Source organism: Dermacentor variabilis, unplaced genomic scaffold (genome assembly GCF_050947875.1).
Source record: "Dermacentor variabilis isolate Ectoservices unplaced genomic scaffold, ASM5094787v1 scaffold_12, whole genome shotgun sequence".
Classification (NCBI taxonomy): domain Eukaryota; kingdom Metazoa; phylum Arthropoda; class Arachnida; order Ixodida; family Ixodidae; genus Dermacentor; species Dermacentor variabilis.
This window is the reverse complement of record NW_027460280.1, coordinates 8,306,570-8,318,671: the sequence shown is the minus strand read 5'-3', so window position 1 is coordinate 8,318,671 and position 12,102 is coordinate 8,306,570. Positions and strand designations below refer to the sequence as shown.

The 12,102-nt window shown below is 42.6% G+C and overlaps 1 protein-coding gene across 2 annotated transcripts in view; it reads right to left on the bottom strand.

Annotated features, from left to right (window-relative positions):
- The window catches only part of Hr96 (Nuclear hormone receptor HR96), a 138,960-nt gene that overhangs the window by 114,112 nt on the left and 12,746 nt on the right, over positions 1-12,102 (bottom strand). For both annotated transcript variants that reach the window (XM_075676455.1, XM_075676456.1), the window contains exon 2: positions 3,116-3,250. In XM_075676455.1, coding sequence (XP_075532570.1) covers positions 3,116-3,250 — 135 coding nt within the window. The remainder of the gene's footprint in view (positions 1-3,115; positions 3,251-12,102) is intronic.

Below are 12,102 nucleotides of genomic sequence, written 5' to 3'. Positions count from 1 at the left end.
ACGATAAGACAGCTGGGCAGCTCAGGTTTTCCCACATGCCCGCAAGAATACAAGATAAGTACTATTGGCCATGCCTGACTGCTGACGTTATCCATTACGTCAAGACATGCCGTAACTGCCAGCGACGCAAGACACCACCGACAAGGCTAGCAACTTTAATACAGCTGATTGCGCCTCCTTGCTGATCATTTCAGCAGACCGGGATGGATTTGTTGGGACCTGTTACAACGTCAACATCTGGAAACAAGTGGATTGTCGTGGCCACTGACTACCTTATCCGCTACACCGGAATGAAAGCCCTGCCTAAAGGTCATGCAGTAGAAGTAGTGAAATTTTTCGTCGAGAACATCCTGCTACAGCATGGTACGCCAGAAGTCCTCATTACTGACAGAGGAATGGCTTTCACAGCTGAGCTTACTCAAGCCATACTGCAGTATAGCCAGACAAGTCACCGGAGGACCATTGCCTGCCACCCGCAGACGAATGGCCTAACGGAACGTCTGAACAAGACACTCACCAACATGTTAACGATGTATGTCGATGTCGAACACAAGACCTGGGATGCCATCTTGCCAAACGTAACCTTCGCTTACAACACGGTGGTGCAAGAAACAACACAGATCACGCCGTTCAAGCTGGTTTACGGCAGGAACTCGATGATGACTCTCGACCCCATGCTGCCACATATCACCGAAGAAGAGAACCTCAACATCGCCACCTATCTCCAGTGCGCCGAGAAGCCTGACAGCTCGCCCGCCAGCGGATCAAGAACTAGCAGAGGGCCAACAGCTGACACTACAATCTTCGACGACGCTTTGTCGAATACCAGCCCAGCAACCGTGTTTGGGTTTGGACCCTAATACGCTGACGAGGACTTAGTGAGACGTTTCACAACGCTATTTCGGACCCTACAAGATGATCCAACGTATTGGTGCACTGGACTATGAGGTCGTGCTAGACAGGATTTCGCAATCACAGCGGCACCGCTCACAGCATGAAATATTCTATGTTGTGCGCCTTAAGCCCTTCTACCAATGATAACTAACTTGGGGGCTTAGTTTGTTATTTCTCTTCAATGCATGTGCTTCAGTTTCTTGCACTCGTGTTTGTAGCATCGGGACGATGCTTTTTAAGAGGGAGGCACTGACACGTGTGCTCATTTATCCTTATTTTGGGGACTGCATTTCACCCACTAACAACTTAAAGTTATCGCTCAGCACAATATGCACCTTCATGATTGGAACCTACTGGAATGTTATAGATGGTTCTATGCATTGTCTGTTGTTACCGAAGCTTGTGTAATCTAATTGTATACACAACGCAAATTGTGTAGTACTTTCTGGAAGACACACAGACACCAGAGATTACTCTGGAAACTTCGATGACTCAGGTATACAGTGAAACCTCAATATAATGAACTTCAGGGTACTGTGGTAGATTATTATTCTGAAAGATCGTTATAGTGAAAGCCCCAAAATTAACCATTCCGCCCATCAACCCATCAGTTCATAAGTTATCACCATATGAGCTATCCACGAAAACGTCACTGTTGGCTCTCGGCACACACTGTTGCTATTTTCCATAGATTCCGCCACCCCGCACCACTGAAGCAATGTATAATAAGAGTGACGCACACAAAACAGACGCTGATGCCGAGAAAACTACCGACAAAAAGGGAGCTCCATTTCGCCTCCAAAGCGCAATGTTTCTTACTTTCTTTTTTGTTTTTCACATTTCTTGCCGTGGACACTGCAATTGTGTCGCTCGAGGCTGACACCTGAACTATGTCAAAGGACAAGCGCATTTAAACGGCACTATCTGGAAAGTGCAAAGTGCAACCGTGTGGCATCCCCATGCCTACGACGGTCACATTTTACCGCACACGCAGCTAGTATGGCTGCAGAAAGAAGCGCAAAAGAAAGAGGCATGTGCAAAAAGAAGGGTGGAAGAACGATGACACATGCCTGTGTTGCTAGGCGACACTTTTCTGGGCGGAGCATGCGCTCACAAAACCTGATGCATCGTTGCCTCCACTTGACCGCATTTTCTTTTTCTTGGGCTCTGTCTCAGTTTTTCCGAACTCATGCGCCACGACATCCGCTCTCTGTGTCTTGTCACCTGCTAGCCTACTATTTTGGCTGTCATGAAACATACACAGAAATCTAAGAATCCCCACATTTCGGAATATTAGTTTGTAGTACTGAGACGTTGTTAACATTAAAGGGAAACTGAATGAAGATCGATATTCTGAAAAGTTTGGTATTCTGAAGTTCATAGTACTGAAATAGTTTTACATTGAAATGATAAGAAGTCAGCAGGGTATTTCTGAAAAGTTTGTTAATGTGGTGTTTGTAGTAACGAGGTTTCACTGTAAAATCCGACGCGCTTGACTGGTAGATGAGATTTTCGACGATTGCTGACTTTGTTTGGCCAATAAAACGCTAATTTCATCATTTACAGTTTTGCTGCTTTCTTTCTTCACTGTCACTACAATGTGACTATATATATATATATATATATATATATATATATATATATATATATATATATATATATATATATATATATATATATATATATATATAGAGAGAGAGAGAGAGAGAGAGAGTGAGAGAGAGAGAAATGAAAAAGGAGAGGAGGAGTGCTAGTTGTCAGTGGAGAACCCCTCCTTGAAATAAATTTCTGGCTATGGCACTGAGTACCTCTGTACTATTTTGTTGCATACTTGAAAAAGCAGCAAAGAGAAACAAATCAGAATTTTTTACTCTTGGCAGGATATCACCAGTGCCGAGTTGATATTTGTTTTGCTGGTACCTTTGAACCATTGAAATCCACTCTACAGACAAGCTATGACACTAGCTTTACAATGCACATTACAAAGATGTCTCAAGCAGTGAAGAAAAGAGTAAGGGCTCTGCTGTACTCATGGTGCTTCACCCAAACTTAAAATGCAAGTTTTAATTAAAAAGAGCCCACAGCAACTAAAGTGGTGCAATGCCATAAGTTCTAATCACATGCTTGCATGTATATTCACAATGAATAGAATCCATAGATAAACATTTCCCTAGATTACCAATGCTTGGCTAAAAGGTCATGCAGCCGACAACAGAGCTACCTTGTCCTTAATGGCGTTTCGTCGGAAGAAGGCCTTGCACGATTCACATGTGAGGGCACCAAAGTTGAAGCCAAATGCCTTGTCACCACAGACACCACAAAACTTGAGCTCGCTTCTCTCACCTCCCCCAGCCATCTTGCAAAAGAAAAAAAGCACAACACAAATTACATTGTGCAATTTGCGTACACAACTTGTAGTACAACCAGCGATCTAGAGCAAACTCAGGCCACTATACAGCACTGGACTACTAGAAATCTTATTAATGAATCAGTAAAATGCTTTTGAATGCACAACTTATAGGTTCAATGCACTGCCTCCCAGAGGCTTGTTGTTGTTAGCAGTCATTGCATTTAATATTGCACATTTCGTTACATCTTGTACTCCTGAATTAAATGGTACCAAAGCACAGATGTGCCACCTAAACTGAACGCACACAAATAAGGTGAAACGTTATATATGCAAACACCAGTAATAGTATCAACATGTCAACAAAGTATATGGTTAATGAGATTTACTGAGAGTAACAAAGAATAATCGTAGGTGGCTTATGTGCAACAACACCAAATTTTATGTTACGCAACAAATACATGTTCTACCTCTGGTGCATGCTTACTGAAACATGCATTGCGTCTCCAAAATTGCATCCTTCGGTCAGTCTGTAAATTGCATTATTGTGCTTCCTTGCATTCACATTTTTATCAAATCAAAAGTAAGAACAATTGTGCATATATGATTTTTCCATGAAGCCTCTGTTGCATGTCACCAGTATTTTGTCAACGATGCTTGATGGAAATGGCAAAAGTGGTTTAATAAACTCTTTTCTTGGCATGTTGGTGGTGTTTGCTAAACATGGTTTTTGGGCACTAGATGGAACATACAAAAGGAAAAACACACATGAGGAGCCTTGTGTGTGCCTTCTTTTTGTATGTTCTATCTATCACCCAAAAACATGTTTGGCAAAAGTAGAGGCCCATGATTATACTTCTGAGCTTCCAGTTTCACTTAAAAGGGCTCCTCATTTCACTTAAAAGGGCTCCTCATACATCGGACGTTTTGGTTATACACTGAAGCTTGCAAGGTGCCATAGCATTTTGCGACAATAATTTAAAAAATTCATTCATTATTAGAAGTGTTAGGAGGAATTGAAGTGTCGCATTACCATGCTGCTAGAGGGCGAACTTCACTGCCAAAATCTACACGCTTTCTGCTTGCCTCGACTACCGTCCGCAACCTACATTCCTTCTCTTCCTCCTTCTATGCTGGAGCCGAGGGACTGCATCCCGTCACAAAGACCCTTCTCTTTCTTCACTGGAAGTGTGCTAGGAGGAATTGGAAGTGTTGCATTGCCATGCTGCCAGTAAGTGTAAGCTTCACTGCCAAAATGCACACTATTTCTTGCCTCGAATAGTGTCCGCAACCCACATTCCTTCTCTGCATCATTCCATGCTGGAGCCGAGGAACTGCATCACATCACCAAGATCCTCCTTCTTCACTCGAAGTGCACTAGAAGGAATTGGAAGTGTCGCATTGCCATGCTGCTACGAGGCGAGCTTCACTGCCAAAATCGACACACTTTCTGCTTGCCTCGACTAGAGTGCACAACCTATATTTCTTCTCTGCATCATTCAATGCTGGAGCCGAGGGACTGCATCACATCACAAGATCCTTCTCTTCCTTCACCGTAAGTGCGCTAGGAGGAATTGAAGTGTCGCATTGCCATGCTGCTACGAGGTGAGCTTCACTGCCAAAATCTACACACTTCCTGCTTGCCTCGACTACCGTCTGCAACCTACATTCCTTCTCTTGCCTCCTTCTATGCTGGAGACGAGGCACTGCCTCACATCACCAAGATCCTTCTCTTCCTTCACTGGAAATGCGCTAGGAGGAATTTGAAGTGTTGCACTGCCGTGCACTAGGAGGCGAGCTTCACTGCCAAAATTGACACAGTTTCTCCTTGCTTCAACTACTATCCGCAACCTACATTCCTTCTCTGCCTCCTTCTATGCTGGAGCCGAGGGACTGCATCCCGTCACAAAGACCCTTCTCTTTCTTCACTGGAAGTGTGCTAGGAGGAATTGGAAGTGTTGCATTGCCATGCTGCCAGTAAGTGTAAGCTTCACTGCCAAAATGCACACTATTTCTTGCCTTGACTAGTGTCCGCAACCTACATTCCTTCTCTGCATCATTCCATGTTGGAGCCGAGGAACTGCATCACATCACCAAGATACTTCTCTTTCTTCACTGGAAGTGCACTAGAAGGAATTGGAAGTGTTGCATTGTCATGCTGTCAGGGGGCGAGCTTCACTGCCAGAACGACACACTTTCTGCTTGCCTCGACTAGTGTGCGCAACCTACATTCCTTCTCTCCCTCCTTCCATGCTGGAGCCGAGGCACTGCATCACATCACCAAGATCCTTCTCTTCCTCCACTGTAAGTGCACTAGGAGGAATTGAAGTGTCGCATTGCCATGCTGCCAGGAGGCAAGCTGCACTGTCAAAATAGACTCAAGCTACGAATAAACAGCTTTTACCTTGGCACCCTCCAGTTGCCTGTAAATTGGCCCAAAAATATGAAATGAAAGAAAGACTTTCTCCTTGCCTCGACTAGCATACTCAACCTACATTCCTTCCCTGCCTTCTTCCATGCTTGAGCCGAGGGGCTGCATCACATCACCCAGCTTCTCTTTCTTCACTGTAAGTGCGCAAAAATTCACTTTCAGTGGAGGTTTTGCACCTCCTGCATTTGAACATTTACTGGTCACTTGCTATAATTTGTGATGCCATAATCAGTGATGTGAGGTAGGCATCTTATGTAAAGGCATTTATGCATGTGACCTTGATTTTCTGGCAGGAAGGTCGCACAGGTGTTTGTTTGAAATTTCAGTAGTTTTCACGCCATGGAGTGGTTTGATATTTTGCAGAGAAGCATCATCACGAAATATATAAACCACATTTGCACTGCCTAAACTTGGTGAGGGGCCCTTTCAACATTAAACAGCTTAAAAATTTGTGAAAGTAGGCTACAAAAAAAAAAAAAAGCAGCAGTTCTATACTACATTTAGCACAAACTTCACTGCATGAAATGCAATTCTGTCACCACAGCTGGTGTAGAAAAACTACAAAAACATTGTTCCATTAATTTTTAAGAGATGTTATGGAATGTGAGCGATTACAGCAAGTGCTGCTACTGCCCTCAGCAAAAGAAGACAACTTCCTTTGCAAAGCTCAACACAATAGCTTGAATGCCAAAAGTGAGTTCTATCTTGCCTGCCCAAGTTTCCAGCAGAACTTTTCTTTAAACTAGTGGTGAAGTTGAAGTTTATTGTCTATTCATACAGATACACGAGTGTCTTAGTATATCAGTGCGCGAAATGCGAAGGTTGTGGGATCGTTCCCCACCTGTGGCAAGGTGTTTTTTCATCCACTTTCACTTCCATTAATTTATCATTTTTTTATTTAATTTATTAAGCACAAGTAATTTCCCCTATGTTGTCCTTGGTGTCAGGTTTGTTGGCTTCTTATGATATGACAAATAAACTCGGGCTTATCGGTTAACCCCCTTTCTTCTCATTTATTACATAATGAGGGTCTCGAATCCGGCAATATTGACGCCTTCAGGTAGCATGTGTGGGTTTATTGACTGGTTTCCGTCACCCAAAAAGGTCACGTTCTCATAACGCCTGTGGCAGAAAGAATGTTCCACATCTGTCGCCAAGGTCTGCAAGTGGTGGCGCTGGCTAACACTCCCAGGGTTCTACATGGAAACATAAATACCCTAGAAAGTGGACGGGGAAACAGTGACGGGGAAACGGTGCCGGGGTAGCTCAATTGGTAGAGCATCGCATGCGAAATGCAAAGGTTGTGGGATCGTTCACCACCTGCGGCAAGTTGTTTTTTCATCCACTTTCATTTCCATTAATTTGTCGTTTGTTTATTCAATTTATTAAGCACAAGTAATTTCCCCTATGTTGTCCTTGGTGTCAGTGTTTGTTGGTTTCTTATGATATTAGTATATCAATGTTACAGAAGGAGGCCCTGAATTGTCAGGGGGATCTCCTATCCGTATGACATTGGTTGATTACAGGGCAGGTAAGTCTAAAAGCACTTGGCGTACAATGATTAAAAAAACATAATGGAAACAAGCAATATGAAAAAAATAGTGCAGTAAGCACAAACTTAGATATATCAGTAAGAAATATACATGCACCGAGAAAAACAAGAAGGAAAAAAAGAAATGCAACAGAAGTAGAACATCAATCCTAGAATTACAAGGAACATGCCAACAGTGACTTTCTAGTTTTTAAAGCAAAGCTTTCTTCCCCTAACCCCGAGGGTTTGGTGTGGCTGCTAATTTGTCGGCTGGCATCTTTCAGCATATATGTACCATAATATCCAGCGATGCCCACCACGAAAGAAAGCCAACCCCTGTTTTTGGCATGATTTGCAATTTTTTTTCTCTTCAAACATAGAAACATAGCCCACTGGCATTGGCAGTTGCCCGCCATCTTTCCTGCTAACCACGTCTGACCATGTGCGTGATGTCATCAACATTTTGTTCAACAATGATAGTGACTTATTTTTAAGGTTTTCAGGAAGACCGAACAAGGGCATATAAACAAAACTACCCAACCTTTAGCGATAATGGTTTATTGTACACAAAACGTTAGCCCACTCCCTCTTTTCACTCATTTTGCTCTAGGTTTAAGGTGGGTTACCTAGGGATAATATGGTACATTACATGTGCATTGAGTTCAAGATACAGCAAAAAGGCTTATATTAGCACTGACAGACAATGTAGCACCAGCAAGTGCACACCTTTCTGCATGATCAAACAAATCATGACATACAACATGCACATATAATGTCTGGGTACCCCTAAAGCCACTTAATGGAATAGCTTATGAGAGTCAACAGCTAACATGCTTCTTGGGGCCAGCTTGTGGCAGACAGACAAAGCAAGGAATGCTTGTGGCCTTGCCATGCACCACCACTGGCTATGTGCAGTCCTGGCCAGATACCCCAGAATGGCCACTGCAGATATGCTGTATTTTCTCTACGCATGGCACCTGTCATCCTCGTTGTTCCCTTGACAAGCATCACACATTGACTTGGTCTTCCTGACATTGCTGCATAGATGTCTCACAGTGGCGTAGCTTGTGAATGGTATGGTGCATAAATATAAAAATTGCATGAGATTAAGTTGTGACCTTTGCAGTGCATAAACATAAAAATTGCACATTCAGATTATAGGTTGTAATAAATGAAAAACAAAATTGTAAGTGTTGCTACTAATTGTACAGCATTTTTTTACCCTTCACTAATGCTTTGTTTCACATTGATGCCAAGATGTGGGTTGGATCTGCATATTTTTTTACAAATGTATTTTCCTTGTACGAGTCCCATGGGCGCGCAGCAGCTATTGTGGAAGGCTGAGGCACGAAAGGACAGCAACAGTTAAGGTATTTCAGCAACAGTCAGAAAAGCTTTTACAATTGAAGTCCGAAGTTACAATTTTTGTTTCCCTTGTACAGCAATTAAGCATTTTAACCCTTTATTTTATTTTCAGTGTTACTGCCAGCCTTCACAGAAGGCCTTAAGCAGGAGTGGGAAGTACAAAGAGCCAAAATGCATAACAGGAAAAAGATCCAGCTTAACAATACGTAAATCAAGTAAAAGACTACATAATAGAAGAAAAAGAGAACCAATCTAAGAAGACATGAATATAAGAAAATCAGACATGATCAGCCTGCTTGGGAGCTGGTCTGTGGCGAGTGTTGCCTGCATGCAACATACTAGAAAAACATTTGCTCCTTGCCGGGTTTCAGTATTGAGTACGAAGTTTCTAGTTAAATGTCTTCGGCCAACATTGAATGACAGGCAGCAAGAACGACAGAAAGCTGAGCTAGTTGGTAAGGATTCATAATGCAGCAAGCATCATTTGTTGGTTTAGAACAGGAAAACTGGATGAGGAAGAAGAAATTTGGCATGCGACACACTGTCTTTTGTGAGCAAGGTCTGAGGAGACAGGTCGATGCAAGATATCCAGCTGTGTCCCACATGTGATGTAAAACAAATGTATACCTATGGTTCACATATCATGAGAGCTGCCTATACAAATTGAAAACGAAGCCTCAGGTGCCCTGGAGTGAAGCCCATTTCCAGTTTCCTGCCTGGGGTTTTTTCTTAGAGCAGAAAAAATTTCTGCAAAATGTTTCTTTTTGTTGATTAGGCTTATCTTTTATATGTTTGCACATTTAGATTGAAAATAAACATTTTTTGGGTGTATTTATATGTCTTGTCCTTAAAGGGTTAAGATGGTTTAATTATTCAAACGAGGCAAACGGGCACATTTTTATGAATAAAAATGTGCGAAAATATGGGTATCACACCAGCAATTATAACTAAAGGCATAATACAAAAATGATTTAGTATATACCCAGTAATATCATTAAGCTTGGCAATAAACCATCACCACTGCCATATCTTTGAGCTGAAGTGCATTTTACTACAAAAATAGAAAAAAGAATGTATTGCAATCATCATCACCATCATCAGCCTGGTTACGCCCACTGCAGGGCAAAGGCCTCTCCCATACTTCTCCAACAACCCCGGTCATGTACTAATTGTGGCCATGCCGTCCCTGCAAACTTCTTAATCTCATCCGCCCACCTAACTTTCTGCCGCCCCCTGCTACGCTTCCCTTCCCTTGGGATCCAGTCCGTAACCCTTAATGACCATTGGTTATCTTCCCTCCTCATTACATCTTCCCTCCTCATTACACATTACATTGCAAGCTTTTCTCCAAACAAGTGCCTAAATTATTAAACTTAACCGCACATTTCAAACTTTTCTAGTCCATTGCACACATTTGTGTATTAAGTACACAAAATTTCATACAGAAATGTGTGTCCCAAAAACTGTTACACGAGTGTTTGCATAAAAAGGGGATGTGAACAATTCCATTTTGAGAAAAAGAAGGTTGAACTGCTGTAACAAATGTTCAGGTACAATAGCAAGATCCGGCATGCCTAAAATCCACCAGGCTTGGAGTCTCCCCCTTGGAAACGTCTCATCTTTGTGTGTGCTGCAGCTTGCCTTCACTTTTATCCTGTATTGTGAAAACCTTAATCTAGAACTTTGCCATCAGTCAAGAAATGGCACACTTGTCTCTAACACACTAAACTGACAAGTCTCGAGTGTCAAAAGACCAACAAACAAGCTGGAAAAATTTAGCGTAACCAATGTAAACAAACCAGAACAGCATACTTGCCACACAGGCCCCTGGTGAAAATTTCGACAAATTCAAGAGCACTAATGAGCACAAAGCACTGCTATTTTCTCTATCCTGAACCCAAATTTATAGTGTCCCGGAAATGGTGTGGAGAAATTTTGTAGACGCGTAGAGTACAGCTACAGTAAAACATTTGCGCCACAATTTAAATGAAGCGTCTCATACTAAGAGATTACGGACAATTGCAATTTACCCTCCTCCCTAGCCATGCCTTTTCTGCTCGCTTTCCGAGTAATCGGGGCTATGCTGCGCCTTCACTGGCTCTGTGTCATGTTGCGACATTATGACATTACTTCAGATGTCTTGGAGCCAGTGCATGAAGCCTCCCCAACCTCTCTGCTAGCCACCTGGCCGTCGATCCCCATCAAGAGCTATCCAAGCAGCGTGTGTTGTGAGCATTATGTCCATGTGCCAAGCATATCCAATATTCGGGTAAATGGGTGTTTTGATGGAGGGCCGGAGGCGTAAACTAAAGCACCTCCATACTACTACTACCGTTGGATACTGATACTACCTGATATGCTGCAGCAACTCTGCTCGCCTGTTGCCTTGCAGAGAGACACAATGTCATAGCTTGACATGTGGCCAATTGCTAGATTTGACGCACACAACGCAAGCTGTGCTATTCATGGTCCTCAAAAAAAAAAAAAAAAGAGAACCTTGAGAAACTGGCTTCAGAGTTTGCATTACTACAAAGCACGTAGTAACAAAAGCAGACACTTGCTGTGTGCCAGAAGTGTAGTGATAAATTGTCATTGTGCATTCTCTTTCTGCTACTTTTCTTTACAGAAACAAATTAACCAAAATTCAAACTACGTTACAAACAACATTTGTTCCGGTGAAATTATTGATGACGCAACCTGGGTAGCCAATCAGGTAGCTCGCGCAATTGACGTCACATGCGCCAACTATGTAGATGTGACGGGGCAGCTCAATACTCAGAAGGAGTGGTGCCACTGAGATGGCAAGTGATGCGCATTTTTAAAACCTTACAATAAATTATACACATTGCGCGGATCACTTCATCATCATCATCATCAGCCTACTTTATGTCCACTGCAGGATGAAGGCCTCTCCCTGCGATCTCCAATTACCCCTGTCCTGCACCAATCAATTCCAACAAGCACCCGCAAATTTCCCAATTCTGTTGCACCACCTAGCCTTCTGCCATCCTCTACAGCACTTCCCTTCTGTTGGTACCCCTTCTGTCACTCTAATGGTCCAACGGTTATCTAATCTGCGCATTACATGTCCTGCCCAGCGCCATTTTTTTCTCTTAATGTCTATTAGAATATCGTCTATACCCGTTTGCTCTATGATCCAAACCGCTCTCTTTCTGTCTCTTAAAAGTTATGCCTAGCACTCTTCATTCCATCGCTGTTTGCACGGTCCTTAACTTGTTCTCAAGCTTCTTTGTCAGATTCCAAGTCTCTGCTCTGTATGTCAGCACTGGTAAAATGCACTGATTGTATACTTTTCTTTTCTATGATAACGGTAAACTCACAGTCAGGAGCTCAGAATGTCTGCTGTATGTGATCCAACCCATTTATATTCTTCTGTGAATTTCCTTCTTATGGTCAGGATTCCCTGTGATTAGTTGACCTAGGTAAACGTACTCCTTCATAGACTCTAGAGGCTGACCTACGATCCTGAACTCTTGTTTCCTTGCCTGATTATTTATTATTATCTTTGTCTTC